Genomic DNA, 16,549 nt, shown 5'->3' on the forward strand with positions numbered 1-16,549 from the left:
CAGGATAATCTCCCTGCCTCAGGGTCCTTAATTTAATCACATTGGCAAAGTCCCTTTTGCCATATAAGGTAACACATTCAGAGATTCCAGGGATTAGGATGCAGGCATGCTAATGGGGGGCTGTTATTCAGTCTACCACAAATATGAACCCCTCCCTAAAGCACCCCACTTCAAGCACTGATCCCATTAAGCAGGTCACTAGTGGTGAACTCTGCCCTCAGCAAAGGTCACCAAAAGCAGGCTAATGGTTGGCTTTAGCCATCTGTGGGCAAGGGTTACAGCCCAGGGAAGCTACCTTCTGCCCTCTTCTGGAGCCAACCTGCAGGAAATTCCTTCCAGACCTGCTGTTGGCCTGCAAATTCCTGAGAGTTCCCTGAGAGCTGGGAGGGGCCTGGATACTGGGTCCTTTTGAGTGAGGATTCAGAAGCCAGGGTTTCTGGGTAAGCAGGAGGAAGAGAGTCCACTGAAGCAATGAGGCCCTCAACCCTGTGTTCAATCAGGCACCTCCTGTCATTTCCCTTCCCAGCTTCCAGTACGTGCCCTTTACTTGGTGTTTTCTGCTTAATATGAACTTTGGAGTCCCAGCACTTTGGTCAGAATCCCTGGCCCTGGCACTCACTAGCTGTGAGAGCTTGGGCAAAATACTCAAAGCTTCCCAGTCTAAAATGAGGATGATAGAACATCTACTTGCCTTGCAGGGTTGTCATGGTGATTAAAAGAGATACAAAACATAAAGCATAGTCAGAAGTGACTGAGCTTAATGCATAAGTGGTTGTTATTTCTGAACTTCAGTGTACAATATGTCCCTATGATGACCACAGTTGCCCCTTGGGACACTTTCTCCTGGTGGCCCTCTTCTCTTTCCAGCTCTCCTTCTGCCTCTTGGTGTTCTCTTCATCTACCAGCCCCATCACTGGTCCTGCTTGCCCAGGATGCCTGCCTCAGTCCTCTTCTCTTCTCCTTGACCCCTGGGTAGATCTCATCTCATTCCTTGCCTTCTGTTACTCTTATCTATCTGCTAAGGGCTTCCCCCAAAGTATCTCCAGCTGAGCGCCTTTGCTGTTTAAATTAATATTCCTAACTCTTAGTGAATGTATCCTAGATGGATAACAGGAATCTCAACTTCAATGTTGGAAGGGACTTTATGCAGCTTCTTGGTTCCAAAAGCAATTTCTTCTCCCTAAATTCTCCACCTTAGTGAAAACTACCATTATCTCCTAGCTTCTCAAGCCAAGGAGAGGTTCCTTCCTCTCTTGCATTCTCCAAATACGTAAATCTTATCAAATTTACTTTCTACAATTCCCTCAAGTCCATCACTGTATCTCTGTCCACTCCTAGCCACTGCCTTAACTGAGGCCACCAACAGCTCTGATTAAAGGACACAAAGTCCAATAAACAATCCAGTTCCATGGCCAACTTTTTCTGGAAACAGGCTGGACATGATGAAACTTTTAAAAAGAACATGAATTTCTTTTTGCTTGATTTTGTTTTTTGTAATCTGAAAGTGGAAAATTACTTAAGTACCTAAAATAATTAAATTTTGATATTGACATTAAAAAATTGGGTACTACTTCACCCTAGGTTTTCAAACCAATGAAGACATTCCAGAAGTTTCCTATTAGGCCTAGGAAGTTTGACCTTCACAGAACAGTGGCAGGAATATCATCTTTGTCCTATTACCCAAAAGGTGTCAAAGCTAAAATGCCTGTGGCAGTTTGGGAAGCCCTGAAGGCACTGGAGAACTCCTCACACCTCCCAGAAGAGGCTCACAGTGAGAACCAGATTCTGTTGTCTTGGCCTTGTGGGGCAAATCCCCCAAACAGCTGCTGATTGGTGAGGCAGCAGTGTTTTGCCAAGGCCTGACTCTCCACTGGGTGACAGGGATTGGGTCAGACAGGCCCACTTCCTCAGAAAGTGAGTGTGTATACACCTGTTTCCACTGCCTGTTGTTTCTTGGCCCCATGTGAGGGCAGGGGGCTGTCAGCTGAGTAGAGAACACTTCCATGGCTGAGGCCCGGAGCCCGGCTGTGTAGCAGCCCTGGAAGAGGGATCAATGATGCAGACAAGGCCCTGCCCTTAAGGGGCTCACCTTTGACAGGAAACCAGGAAAGACCAACAAAGGAGGGCCTCCCCTGTTCCACCAGCAAGAGACCAGTGCTCCTCCCTCTCTGCTTTCTTTCCTCATTATCCTTCCACACCCTGCAAGCGTTGAGTTTGGTGAGCAATCCACTGCTGTGGTAGGAGGACAGATGTGGGTAGAAAAATGAGGGGGCGAAGGCAGGATATAGACATTCCTGCTAAGCTAGGAACCCCTGACCTGCCTTAGCCATGACAGATGCCTAGGCTGACCCCAAATTTCAGAGCCACAGGGAGATCTTAGATATCTGCTTTTAAATCTGATGTAGTATCCGTTCAGGGAGTATGATCCTGGGGAGGAAGAGCCCTAACACGGAAATCTATGTGCTCAGGGGTCTGCTGAGCCACTAATGGCTCAGACATGCTGGAAAGTCAATCACCATCTGAGAACTTCAGGCTGCCTCTTTGAAAACAAACTTCAGTGGGTGAGATGCCGGGTGTAAATGTGCCATCCCTGCACAGCCCTGAGTCACTGCTGCTTCTGCTTATATCTCACAGAGTACATATCCTGAGGATCCCATCTTGCAGTGTTGGTCTGAGCAGGGAATGAAACCCTGGGTCTGTATTAGTTTTCTAGGGCAGCCATAACAAAATACCACAGACTGGGAGGCTTAAACAACTAATTTTATTTTCTCACAGTTCAAGAGGTTAGAAGTCCAAGATCAAGATGTCGGCAGGTTGGATTTCTTCTGAGACCTGTCTCTTTGGCTTGCAGATGGCTGCCTTCTCATTGTGTCCTCACATGGATATCCTTCTGTGTTGTCTGTGTCCTGATTGCCTCTTCTTATAAGGACACGACTCATTTAGGGTCTATCTTAATGACCCCATTTTAAACTTAATTGCCTATTTAGAGGTCCTATCCCCAAATACAGTTACATTCTGAGGTACAAGGAATTAGGGCTTCAACATGAATTGTTGGGGGGCACAATTCAGCCCATAACAGGGCCTATTCTGAAAATCTCTGTGAGCCTGGAGTTGCAAACTGGGGACCCACTGTCAGGAGAAGCTGCAGTCCACATTGCTCTTTTTTCCCCCACACTCCTTGCAAAGGGCAAAAAAGTTTACAAAAGTATGTCTGCTTCAGTTTCTATTCCCCTCAGTGAATTCTCACCCATCTCTGGTAATGCTTTTATCTATCAACTGTGGTGAGACAACAAAAACACAAACTCTGGCCTCTTCCAGGTGCAAACAAGCGATGATCAAGGTTAAAAAGAGATATCATCTGAGACCCACATAAGTAGCTCCTATCTGAGTCTTGTGTAGTGTGGGCTCTACAAGATACTGTCCCACTCCCTCAGTTGAACAGGTTCATTCCTAAAAGACAGTAAGAGACCTTGGACTTCTGCTCTCATCTGGTGCAGGAATTGCCCCTCTGAGACCACGTAAAATCTCTGCCCTTACAGATCCTGGGACCAGCAAATGGGTGCAAGGGAGAGGAGCAGGGTCTGTTCTGCCTTCCGTTGGTTCACTGCCTTCCATTGGTTCACTGCCTCCCACAGCTTGAACTCTGAGCTCCTTGACCTGGATAAGTTCTCATATAACTACACAGAGCTCACGCCTATGCCTCTCGGGATGTCTTCCAGGAAGAATCAGTCTCCTGCTGTGGAGCCGAGAACAATACCGACAAGACCGAGTCCCCGGGGAGTGGCCTAGGTTATGGCGGCCCTTGAGCGGCCGTCTGTCCCTTTCCCCACAGCTGCTGCTTTGGGCTCAGGCCGGTCAAACCCACCCGACTGCCTGAACTGAATGCCAAGCCGCAGACACCAGATCCTATTTCGTCCTCTGGTCTATTCCTGCACACAGCTACCAGTACTTGTCTGAGTGGGGTTGGCATTTGAAAGAAAAGGAGCAAGGCTGAGGAAAGTGAGAATGTCAAGGGCTTAAAATAACAGGAGAAATCTTTGAGGCCCGCGCGGGAGTTTTGAGAGAGGGTGGAGTAAGGGGATGAATGGCCTCCGCTAAATTCTTCGCTGAGGAGTGATGCCCGGGCATTACCGACAACCAACACACAGGCAGGTTGCAACAATCCCTCACTTTCCCCGGCAGAAACGGGGCGGGACCGACCGAGATAGCGATTTCCCGCCGGAGCCAGAGAGCCACGCGGGGCGGGGCCCTTTCCGGCGGGGGTGAGGAAGTCAGACCTGCGCGCGGCTCTCAGCTGCCTGAAGGCCAGCCCCCGCGCGCTCAAACCCGATGAATCCTGAGCGTCCCCTAGTGACTCCGCCAGGCCTAACACCCCCACCCCCCCACTCCCCTACCCCCACCCCCCCTCCCCCACCCGGGACAGATTACAGTTCTGGGCCAAGGTCGAGTACGAAGACGCCCTAGAAGAGCCCGACCCTACGGGAGGACCCGTGGCTGCCTCCAAGAAGCGAAACTGGGCGCCCTGGCCGCGCCCAAGAACGCAGCGGCAAGCTCGCCAGGCCAGAGAATCCGACCGACCAAACTCAAAGATCTTCACACCCCGGAAGGCGGCCAGCAAGCAGGGGACTAGGCCGGATACCGAGGCTTTCTTTAGCCTATCTGTTGGAGCCAAACGCTCTGCCCGCTCTAACAGCCTCTCCCCCCCGGGCGTATGCGAGGGCCCGCCGGGAGAGCACGGCCAAGTGGCACAGCTTCTTCCAAGTGCAGTTGTGGGTGGCTCTGAAAAGAGCCTTTGGATATGATGGAACCTCGAGCCGAGCGCACACTTCTTAAGCCCGCTCCCCGCGGATGCGGCGGGCCAGCTGGATGTCTTTGGGCATGATGGTCACGCGCTTGGCGTGGATAGCACACAGGTTCGTGTCTTCAAACAGCCCCACCAGGTAGGCCTCGCTCGCCTCCTGCAGCGCCATCACGGCCGAGCTCTGGAAGCGCAGATCAGTCTTGAAGTCCTGCGCGATCTCGCGCACTAGCCGCTGGAAGGGCAGCTTGCGGATCAGCAGCTCGGTCGACTTCTGGTAGCGCCGGATCTCCCGCAGGGCCACGGTGCCCGGCCGGTAGCGGTGCGGCTTCTTGACGCCGCCGGTGGCCGGCGCGCTCTTGCGGGCCGCCTTGGTGGCCAGCTGCTTCCGCGGGGCCTTGCCACCGGTCGACTTGCGGGCAGTCTGCTTTGTACGGGCCATAGCGAACCGAGGCACAAGCTCACCAGCGCAGCGATACACAAGGACAGGAACCGGGATCAGCCCACCGCAGCGGTCTTTATAGGCACAGTCTTTTCCCGATTGGGCGGGACACTAATTGAAAGTCCCGCGCTGGCTGTCCATTGGTTGTGACGTCATCGGCCCTAGCGCCACTGATTGGCTTGGGCAGAATCCCCCCCTACCCCCGTCCACCCGCCTCCCTTTCTACTTTCCAGTTTGCCAACAGTTTTCCCTGCCTTGTTTTTCCTTTCTTTCAGGGTGAGAGTTAGTTTTGAGCGCAACTGTGTCAGAATGTTCCTCCTCAGCCCTTCGCTCCCTTGGAACGCGCTACCCGCGAAACCCTCTTTCTACGCTTTCTAGCTCCCGAATTGAACCTCAACCTTCTGTTTGGCCCCGCCGCCCCCGGAACGCCTTGTTGCCTTCTCAGAGCCCCCTAGCTTAGTTGGCATGACGGATCGTTGGGGGGTTTTTGTTTTGTTTTGTTTTCGCCTTTCGGTGCTTTTCGGATCGGAAAGTTATGCGCGGCCCCCTCCGGGCGCAAGATTCCGCCTCCGAAACCCTAAGTAGGGACCTGTACCTCCGCCGCGAAGGCGCCTTTTTTTTCCCCCTTTGACACAGTCGACTCACTTAAGCCAAACCCCAGGTCCGCCACACTCCCGAAAACTGTCCGCTCCCCTAACCGACTGGGGTGAACGGGGCGTGTACGTGTGTGTGAGAGAGGGAACGTCCCCTTGGTACTAGACCTCAAGTGTTGAGCAGAGGCCTGGGGAACCACTATACTATAGAGTCGCTCACTAGGCATCCGACTCCGAGTTAAGGCATCGCGGGTCGCCTGACGGAGCACTTAGAACGGAGTCGACCCTGGCGCCCAAGAGGCTTGCTACCTTCACCTGAGTTAACTAACCTCCCGGATCTACAACCCGTCGCCACCCACGCACGCACGCACAACACCAGTAGGGTACTCAAAGATTCCAGAGGATGGGCGAATGGCACTCCCTCCCGCTCTGTACCCCTGGGCTGCACGTCTACTACTGAGAAAGCTGAAGTTGAGCAAGCTAGGTGTATGGAACAACTCTTCTTATTTGAAAACGTGGGTGGCTCTGAAAAGAGCCTTTGATTTCACAGGTGCCCCTTCAGGTAGGGGGCTTGGGAGGGCTTCCGGAGACCGGCCTCACTTGCCCTTCGCCTTGTGGTGGCTCTCCGTCTTCTTGGGGAGCAACACGGCCTGAATATTCGGCAAAACGCCGCCCTGGGCGATGGTGACTTTGCCCAACAGCTTGTTCAGCTCCTCGTCATTACGAATGGCCAACTGCAGGTGACGAGGAATGATGCGCGTCTTCTTGTTGTCTCGGGCCGCGTTGCCCGCCAGCTCCAGGATTTCGGCGGTCAGGTACTCGAGGACTGCCGCCATGTACACCGGCGCGCCGGCCCCCACCCGCTCGGCGTAGTTGCCTTTGCGCAGCAGGCGGTGCACTCGCCCCACCGGGAACTGCAGACCTGCGCGGGACGACCGCGACTTGGCCTTGGCACGAGTCTTGCCTCCTTGTTTGCCACGACCAGACATGACAGCCACTGGCACTACAAAATACTCCCGCTTAACGGCTAACAAATTCACTCTCAACAGCGCCGCTTCACCCTTTTATAGGCAGAACGGCGATTGTCTACGGAGCAATTTGATTGGCTAAAACACATCTTTGTCCTGATGACCAATAGGATAGCTCAACCAGAATCCGCTCATTTACATAACCTCGTCCCCCTCGCAAGAGAGCCGCTGAAAACTCGCGAATCGCAACGCGGCGTAATCCGAACCTTAATTTGCGTACAGCCTCTATAAGTACCGAGTCGTTTCCGGCAACCTCGGTGCCGCTGTTGTGTTTGCGTTCGGGGAGGTCTGTGCAGCTCGTGCTTGCCGTTATGCCTGAGCCGGCAAAATCCGCCCCGGCGTCCAAGAAGGGCTCGAAGAAAGCTGTCACCAAAGCCCAGAAGAAGGACGGCAGGAAGCGCAAGCGCAGCCGCAAGGAGAGCTATTCTATCTATGTGTACAAGGTACTGAAGCAAGTGCACCCGGACACCGGCATCTCGTCCAAGGCCATGGGCATCATGAACTCGTTCGTCAACGACATCTTCGAGCGCATCGCGGGCGAAGCGTCGCGCCTGGCGCATTACAACAAGCGCTCGACCATCACCTCCCGGGAGATCCAGACGGCCGTGCGCCTGCTGCTGCCCGGCGAGCTGGCCAAGCACGCCGTGTCCGAGGGCACCAAGGCGGTCACCAAGTACACCAGCTCCAAGTGAGTCCCTGCCGGGATGCGGCGCGCGCACGAGTCGCCGGGCCGCTTGACTTTCCAAAGGCTCTTTTCAGAGCCACCCACCTACTCAGTGGAAGAAGCTGTCATGTTGTTTTACACGGGTTTTTTGTAGTCTTACTTTGCTTTTTGGTTTCCTCACGTAGTGAACGTTAATAGCATTCACAGTCTTTAAGTACGAACACAGCCATTTCTTCCAGATAAGTGACGGAGTATTTTTACCTAGTTTGGGAGAACCTAATGGGGTATAGATGTGCTAAGTTTTGTCAGAACTTTTGAAACTGGCTGTTTCAATGGTGTTGTTTTTTATGAACTTAGGTATGCAAGGTGAAGTTCAAATATCAAAGGTGCGACCATCTGGTGTTCCCAAGTGGTAAAACAGTGGTTGTAATTAATTTTTTGTACTGTGTGCTCGGTGATTATAAAAAAGGGATAACTCAACTTTTACTTGGTACTAACAAATTCGTTGCATTTGTGTGTCTTGCATTCACAAGCACCTGAGTACCCAGTTTATGTGTGTAGATTCCCCAATAGGGAAATTGGAGCTTGGTCTTGATACCTAGGAATTAACCATTCTTCTGGTAGGTTCTGTCTGCCTCATCTTAGATCAAATCACATAAAACTTGCCTAATACTCGGTGATAGTGTTCTCCCCAGAGAATTACCTCTTAGAAAAGCTTGCCCAATTTAAAAGACATGTCCATACAATGGAAATAAGATATGCATAATTTCCAAAGCAGGAAAATATTTGAAATGTTCGAGGAGCAGAAAGCCCCAATATAGCTGGGAATGCAGAGGAGACTGGCTTCAGAGGTTAGTGTCGGTGCTTTGGGAACCCTTGGATTGCTTTCTGTAGGGACTTGAATAACAGGACCTCATTAACCTTAAAGTAGATCCCTCTGGTTGCTATGGTGAATCAAAGATCCTGGACTGTCCATAGTAGAAGCAAGGGAACCAGTTAGGAGGGCTATTACAGTGTTGCAGGCTAGAGCAGTGACTCAATTAAAGTCTCTTTTCCAGACCAGCAGTATTAGAATTACCTGAGAATTTATTAAAGGTGGAATCTTCAGACCCTAATAATTTGTGTTAACGAGCCCTCTGGGTGATTCTGATGCATGCTAAAGTGTGAGAACCACTGGGTAGTCTAGACATGCGGGATTGGAGAACAGTGATAATAATGGAGATGGTGAGAAATGTTGCGATTAGGATTATATTTTGGAGGTAGTACTGTGGATAGGAGCAAAACCCCTAGGTTTTTAGCCTGAGCAACTGCATAAACAGTGGTGCTGTTGATTAGGATTGAATACTGGGAGGAGGGATAGGTTGGGGCATTGAAGGGAGATCCAGAATTCTGATTTAAGATTGAGAACCTTCAATATATGGAGTTGACATTCAACTCGATAAATGGAGTTGGCAGTGTGAGAGATGCATCTAGGGCTCAGCGAAGATAACATGAACCTGCTTTTAAAAAAAGTGCGCAACCTAAAAATTGAGAAGTATGTTTTATTCGGTGGACTTAGCTGAGGACTTAAGCCTGGGATACAGCCTCTCAGATCCAAGGGACTGTTCCAAAGAGGTAAGGGAGGAGCCAGGATATATAGGAGTTTTTGATGAAAAAAATAACCAAACATGTAGTCGAACATCAAAAGATTACTGGTAATCACAAAAACAGACATCTCAAGTTAATGATTTTAGTGCTTTCCTAGGTATGAGAAGATACAAGAGTTTGGGCTTATTGAAACCATTTCTTTGATATGCACCTTAACTATGTAGGGCCATTATCTTGTTTTTCTCCACCCTGAATCTCCTCAGGGTGCACCGTCAGGGGCGGCTGCAGTGGCTGAGGGCTTTTTGGCCACAACATCTTTTGCTTACTGAAATGGCAAGCGACATTCTTTGTCCACACTGTAAACACAGCACTGGGGATGAAGGCTATCACCTTATTCTTCTAGACTTTATTTCTCCTTATATGTTTCCTGAACGTATTCTTTGAGATTTGATTTCGTATGTGTTTATGTAGTATAACTTAGTAGTTGATAGCCCTATAATGTATGTTATTGACTATGTAGCATTTTTCTTATTCTGTTTTTCTAATTTTATGCTGATTTTCATTAAGGAGCTCACCTAATCCCTTATGTAGGTGGAGCTCAAACTTGACTGCCCATAGGTACCTGGAGAACTTTTAGAAATACTGATGTCTGGGTGCCATCCCTAGAAATTCTGACTTAAGTGATTTGGGACACAGTCATCACTTGGAATTTTAAAAAAAGTTCCCCAGGTGACTCTAATGAGCAGTCAAGTTTGAGAACCATTGCCACATGTGTTTCCCAGAAAACAGATCTTATCTACAGTTCTTAGCGTTGGCATGATTGGTTTAAATGTAGTCCTAACCACTTCCCACAGTGATTAGCTCAGGAATCTAGACCAATCTAATCAGCACTAACATTTCAGAAATTGAACTACTGGGAATGTAGATTGCTCTTATCTTTTGGTAAAGAATCTTCTTTGCTTTCAAGAGGCTGCAGCAGAATGCAGTGTTATGTGGGTGTGAAGGCAAGAATGATTGTAGGCCACAGGAGGGCAACTGCTGAGAGGAAGAATTGGAAAGCTGAGCCACTCATGGAGTTCAGCCAGCCTCAGAGCCTACTTGGATCTTGAAATATTTGAGAAATAATAATTTCCCAGAATAAAAGGAAAGATGATAGACCTTTTATCTTGGAAGATCTCAAATAGGGTAGATAAGGAAAAATAGAGGTGCTCCAACTACACATTTGGACTAAATGTCCACGTTTTAAAATCAATATTTGACCAGGGCCAAAGATTAATATTGCCATTAAAATGAAGGTCAGTCTAGGATTTTTAAAAATCTGAAATTTTATTTAAAAATTAAATAATTCTATTATTAAAAATTTTAGCTTGCATTAGTTTCTTAGGGCTGCCATAACAAATTCCCACAAACTGAATGGCTTAAAACAACGGAAATTTATTCTGTCATCATTTCTGGAGGCTAGAAGTCTAAAGTCAATGTGTTGGCAGGCCCCTGTCCCTCTGAAGGCTCTTGGCCAGGATCCTTCCTTGTCTTTCAGCTTCTGGTAGCCCCAGGTATTATTTGGTTTACGACAAACCCTGACATTTGTCTCAGTTTTCTTCCTGTGCATTTCTACATTTTATTATAAGGACACCTGTCATACTGGATTAGAGCCCACCCTAATGACCTTATTTTAACTTGATTACATCTACAAAGACCCTATTTTCAAATAAGGCCACATTCTAAGGCACTGGGGAGTTAGACTTCAACATATCTTTTGAGGGGACACAATTCAACCTATAACAGTAGTCAACAGCTGGGGTAGGCTGAATAGGGCTCCTAAATATGTCCACATCTAAACCCTAGAATCTGTGAACATTACCTTAAATGTCAAAGGGGACTTTGCTGGTGTGATTTTGAGATAGGGAGATTATGCTGGATTATTTGGGTGGACCCAAATGTAATCACCAGTGTCCTCATGAGAGGCAAAAAAAAGCCAAGGGAGGAAAAAGGTGATGGAAGCAGAGAAATTTGAAGATAGTACGATGCTGGCTTTGAGAATGGAGGCAGGAACCATGAGCCAAGAAATGCTCCTCTAGAACCTGGAAAATGCATGGAAAAGGATTCTCCCCTAGAACCTTTGGAGAGAGCAGTTTTGAGACCTGCCTGGTGAAACTGATTTTTGTGCTTCTGATCTCCAGAACTTTAAGAGAATAAATTTGTTTTAAGCCACCAGTTTATAGTTATTTGTTACAACAGCCGTAGGAAATTAATGCCACACCTTTATAGCAGGGGTCCCCAACCCCCGGGCAGCGGACCGGTGGGGGTCCACGGCTTGTTGGGAACCGGGCCGCACAGCACGAGGTGAGCGGCGGGCGAGCGAGGGAAGCTTCAACTGCTGCTCCCCATTGCTCGCGTTACTGCCTGAAACCGCCCCCCACGCCCGTCTGTGTAAAATTGTCTTCCACAAAACCGGCCCCTGGTGCCAAAAAGGTTGGGGACCGCTGCTTTAAAGGATAATTTTTTGACAATTGGAGAAATTTGAATATGGATTGCATATTGGTTAATATTACTGAATCAATATTAAATTTTTGGCGTGTAATAATGGTACTGTAGTTATATAGGAGAATGTCCTTATTTTTAAGAGAGACATGTAAATAAAGTGTTTAGGGAAAAGAATGAAATTTTGCCATTTGCAGGAACATGGATGGACTTGGAGGGCATTATGCTAAGTGAAATAGATCAGAGAAAGATACTGTATAATATTTATATGTGGAATCTAAAAATTACAACAAACTAGTAAATATAACATAAAAGAAGCAGACTCACAGATACAGAGAACAAACTAGTGGTTACCAGTGGAGAGGAGCAATTTAGGGGTGGGGGAGTGGGAAGTACAAACTACTGGGTGTAAGATAGGCCCATGGATGTATTGTACAACACGGCGAATGTAGCCAACATTTTGTAATAACTGTAAATGGAAAGTAACCTTCAAAAATTATATAGGGCTTCCCTGGTGGCGCAGTGGTTGAGAGTCCGCCTGCCGATGCAGGGGACACAGGTTCGTGCCCCGGTCCGGGAAGATCCCACATGCCGCGGAACGGCTAGGCCCGTGAGTCATGGCCGCTGAGCCTGCGCGTCCGGAGCCTGTGCTCCGCAACGGGAGAGGCCACAACAGTGAGAGGCCCGCCTACCGCAAAAAAAAAAAAAAAAGAAAAAATTATATAAAAATTTTTAAAAATGTTAAGTAAGGAAAAATGTCAATATGTTTACAACTGATTTTCAAATGGTTCAGAAAATGCAAATGCAGCAAATAGTAACAATTGGTAAAACTAGATGAAGATAATGCTGGTCATTGTACAGTTTCTTTCAACTTTTCTAAAGTTTTAAATTTTACAAAACAAAAAATTGAGAAAATTTTAAAAACTTGTAATCAGATTTAAAAAACTAGTACAGAAAACTTTCATAGATGTTAATTATTCCATTTTATTTTTACAGTATAATGTTAACTGATAGAATTTCAACATATTTTTTTTACTACATTATATTTAAAAGTCTTATGTATGTTTGAGAGTGATCATCTATATATTAACTAGAACTCTTAATGATATCCTTTGTTCATATTTTGCTACACTTATTAGAGATAACAGTGATTTATGTGGTTGCAATAGCCAAGGGATGCCCAATTAACATTGATTTAGACATTTCATCATTCTGCCTTCTAAGGTTGGAGGTTGAAAGTGAGGTTGGATAGGGGATTTTAGTGAAACACTGAGACCAAAGCTAGATATGGCAAAAACCATATCTAGAAACGTTATAGCGATTCTAAAAGCGTCCAGAAAAAAAACGATACATCACCTATAAACGAGCAAGAATCGGGGTTTTAGAATCTACCCGTTTGTCCCTTCTCTACCTTGAACTCCAGTTCTCATATTTCATATTCCCAACTTGGGAATTTGGTATTTCCTATTTGATATTTCCACCTGGATAGCTACCAGTAGTCTCAAAATTTTGTCCAAGACATTACTCTAGGCTTTCCTCCTCCAAACCTACTTGCCTCTCGTATCAGTAAATTGCAGCTCTTTCCAAGTGCTCAGTCCAAGAACCTGCAGTTAATCCTTGATTCCTCTCTTTCTGTCATAACCTATTTACAATTCATCAGTTTCATTTAAAATATATCTTGACTACTTTTCATCATGTCCACGGCTACCACCCATCTCTCTCCTGAGCTATTACTGTAGCCCTTTTGATATTCTCCCTGCCTCTACTCTTGCTCATCTATAGTCTATTTTTCAACATAGCATCCTGGGTGAGCTTTAGCGTAAGTCGAATAATGTCATTACTCTTATCAAACTCTCCAAAGGCACTCTAACCTACTTAGAATTAAAGACAAAATCTTTGCAGTGGCCTAGAGGCCCTTCAATGGCATACATAATGACTCTCAACTACCTTTCTGATCACATCTCCCTACAGATCCTTCCTTTGCTCACTGTGCTTTAGCCACAGTGGCCTTGCTTATTCCTTGAACTCCTCAAACTTGTGCCTGCCTCAGGGCCTTTGCACTTGCTGTTTTTGTTCTTAGAATACTCTTCTCCAAGATATCCTATGGCTCACTTTCTTCATTCAGGCCTCTGTTCACATATTAACCGAAAGGAATAGCAAAGTGAGACACGACGTGTGTCTAGACTAAAAATTGTCTAGATGAAATGTGGATGAAAAATGTCACCTGCCATATCAGTAATCAAAGGATGTTGTGGCCATCAAGCCATCAGCCAGCTGCAGCTACCCCAACTGTGCACCCTGAGGGGATTCGGGGTGGAGAAAAACAGGATACTGGACCTAGATAGTTAAGGTGCATATCGAATGAATGATTTAAATCATCCCACTCTTTCACCTTCCCATAGAGAAGTGCTAAATTCATTAACTTGAGATCGTTTTTTTTAATTTTCATTAATTAGAATTCTTTTGACGTTCAACTACCTGGTTTGTTTTTGCAAAACTGGTATATATTCTGGTTCCTTCCATACCGCCTTGGAATAGTCCCTCAGAGCTATCTGAAAGGCTGTCTCGGGCTTAGTCCTCAGCAAGTCACCGAATAAAATTTGATTCTTAACGCAGATTGTTTTTTTTTAGTCGACGTATAGATTTTCTATACGTGCTGGGGCGTGGTCTCAAAATATTGCGTTTTTTTTTTTAACGGTGTTACATTTGGTTTTCAGAGCTCAAGAAAAATGAATTTACAATCTAATTGCTGCAGAGCAACCACTGTTTAACTTTTTACCCCATCCTCCTGAGTAGATTTACACTGATCATCACCCATCGCTAACCGTTTCACTGGAAAAGGCAAGTTACTTGCATGAGAATGAACAATTACTCTAGCTAGTTCTTGATCGATAGACAAAATCTGGTCCTACCTTGGGTTCTTCCCTTCATCCTAAGGAAAATGGCAAGCTTACACTACGAAAGGAGTAAGTGGTACAGAAAAGAACTAACAGAAAATGAAAATAAATTGGATAACAGCTTCTTCCACTGAGAAGGTGGGTGGCTCTGAAAAGAGCCTTTGGAAAGTCAAGCGGCCCGGCGACTCGTGCGCGCGCCACATCCCGGCAGGGACTCACTTGGAGCTGGTGTACTTGGTGACCGCCTTGGTGCCCTCGGACACGGCGTGCTTGGCCAGCTCGCCGGGCAGCAGCAGGCGCACGGCCGTCTGGATCTCCCGGGAGGTGATGGTCGAGCGCTTGTTGTAATGCGCCAGGCGCGACGCTTCGCCCGCGATGCGCTCGAAGATGTCGTTGACGAACGAGTTCATGATGCCCATGGCCTTGGACGAGATGCCGGTGTCCGGGTGCACTTGCTTCAGTACCTTGTACACATAGATAGAATAGCTCTCCTTGCGGCTGCGCTTGCGCTTCCTGCCGTCCTTCTTCTGGGCTTTGGTGACAGCTTTCTTCGAGCCCTTCTTGGACGCCGGGGCGGATTTTGCCGGCTCAGGCATAACGGCAAGCACGAGCTGCACAGACCTCCCCGAACGCAAACACAACAGCGGCACCGAGGTTGCCGGAAACGACTCGGTACTTATAGAGGCTGTACGCAAATTAAGGTTCGGATTACGCCGCGTTGCGATTCGCGAGTTTTCAGCGGCTCTCTTGCGAGGGGGACGAGGTTATGTAAATGAGCGGATTCTGGTTGAGCTATCCTATTGGTCATCAGGACAAAGATGTGTTTTAGCCAATCAAATTGCTCCGTAGACAATCGCCGTTCTGCCTATAAAAGGGTGAAGCGGCGCTGTTGAGAGTGAATTTGTTAGCCGTTAAGCGGGAGTATTTTGTAGTGCCAGTGGCTGTCATGTCTGGTCGTGGCAAACAAGGAGGCAAGACTCGTGCCAAGGCCAAGTCGCGGTCGTCCCGCGCAGGTCTGCAGTTCCCGGTGGGGCGAGTGCACCGCCTGCTGCGCAAAGGCAACTACGCCGAGCGGGTGGGGGCCGGCGCGCCGGTGTACATGGCGGCAGTCCTCGAGTACCTGACCGCCGAAATCCTGGAGCTGGCGGGCAACGCGGCCCGAGACAACAAGAAGACGCGCATCATTCCTCGTCACCTGCAGTTGGCCATTCGTAATGACGAGGAGCTGAACAAGCTGTTGGGCAAAGTCACCATCGCCCAGGGCGGCGTTTTGCCGAATATTCAGGCCGTGTTGCTCCCCAAGAAGACGGAGAGCCACCACAAGGCGAAGGGCAAGTGAGGCCGGTCTCCGGAAGCCCTCCCAAGCCCCCTACCTGAAGGGGCACCTGTGAAATCAAAGGCTCTTTTCAGAGCCACCCACGTTTTCAAATAAGAAGAGTTGTTCCATACACCTAGCTTGCTCAACTTCAGCTTTCTCAGTAGTAGACGTGCAGCCCAGGGGTACAGAGCGGGAGGGAGTGCCATTCGCCCATCCTCTGGAATCTTTGAGTACCCTACTGGTGTTGTGCGTGCGTGCGTGGGTGGCGACGGGTTGTAGATCCGGGAGGTTAGTTAACTCAGGTGAAGGTAGCAAGCCTCTTGGGCGCCAGGGTCGACTCCGTTCTAAGTGCTCCGTCAGGCGACCCGCGATGCCTTAACTCGGAGTCGGATGCCTAGTGAGCGACTCTATAGTATAGTGGTTCCCCAGGCCTCTGCTCAACACTTGAGGTCTAGTACCAAGGGGACGTTCCCTCTCTCACACACACGTACACGCCCCGTTCACCCCAGTCGGTTAGGGGAGCGGACAGTTTTCGGGAGTGTGGCGGACCTGGGGTTTGGCTTAAGTGAGTCGACTGTGTCAAAGGGGGAAAAAAAAGGCGCCTTCGCGGCGGAGGTACAGGTCCCTACTTAGGGTTTCGGAGGCGGAATCTTGCGCCCGGAGGGGGCCGCGCATAACTTTCCGATCCGAAAAGCACCGAAAGGCGAAAACAAAACAAAACAAAAACCCCCCAACGATCCG

At 48.2% G+C, this 16,549-nt stretch overlaps 5 protein-coding genes across 5 annotated transcripts; 2 read left to right on the forward strand and 3 right to left on the reverse strand.

The window, feature by feature from the left end:
- Positions 1–4,411: 4,411 nt before the first annotated feature.
- Positions 4,412–5,360, reverse strand: LOC149750638 (histone H3). Its single transcript, XM_089916329.1, has one exon. The coding sequence runs from the start codon at positions 5,238–5,240 to the stop codon at positions 4,830–4,832; it is 411 nt and encodes a 136-aa protein (XP_089772455.1). The 5' UTR covers positions 5,241–5,360; the 3' UTR covers positions 4,412–4,829.
- A 434-nt stretch (positions 5,361–5,794) lies between these two features.
- LOC149750639 (histone H2B type 2-E-like) lies at positions 5,795–12,950 on the forward strand. Its single transcript, XM_089916374.1, has one exon. It carries the CDS (start codon positions 7,173–7,175, stop codon positions 7,551–7,553), a length of 381 nt encoding a protein of 126 aa, XP_089772500.1. The 5' UTR covers positions 5,795–7,172; the 3' UTR covers positions 7,554–12,950.
- Positions 6,269–7,071, reverse strand: H2AC19 (H2A clustered histone 19). The gene has a single exon (XM_089916345.1). The coding sequence runs from the start codon at positions 6,820–6,822 to the stop codon at positions 6,430–6,432; it is 393 nt and encodes a 130-aa protein (XP_089772471.1). The 5' UTR covers positions 6,823–7,071; the 3' UTR covers positions 6,269–6,429.
- Positions 12,365–15,231, reverse strand: LOC111171155 (histone H2B type 2-E-like). The gene has a single exon (XM_089916385.1). The coding sequence runs from the start codon at positions 15,084–15,086 to the stop codon at positions 14,706–14,708; it is 381 nt and encodes a 126-aa protein (XP_089772511.1). The 5' UTR covers positions 15,087–15,231; the 3' UTR covers positions 12,365–14,705.
- On the forward strand, positions 15,192–15,993 carry LOC111171154 (histone H2A type 2-A). The gene has a single exon (XM_022566788.3). It carries the CDS (start codon positions 15,437–15,439, stop codon positions 15,827–15,829), a length of 393 nt encoding a protein of 130 aa, XP_022422496.1. The 5' UTR covers positions 15,192–15,436; the 3' UTR covers positions 15,830–15,993.
- Positions 15,994–16,549: the final 556 nt, after the last annotated feature.

Source organism: Delphinapterus leucas, chromosome 1 (assembly GCF_059928025.1).
Source record: "Delphinapterus leucas isolate spDelLeu-1000000601 "Yukka" chromosome 1, BTC_Dleu_Yukka2, whole genome shotgun sequence".
Lineage (NCBI taxonomy): Eukaryota > Metazoa > Chordata > Mammalia > Artiodactyla > Monodontidae > Delphinapterus > Delphinapterus leucas.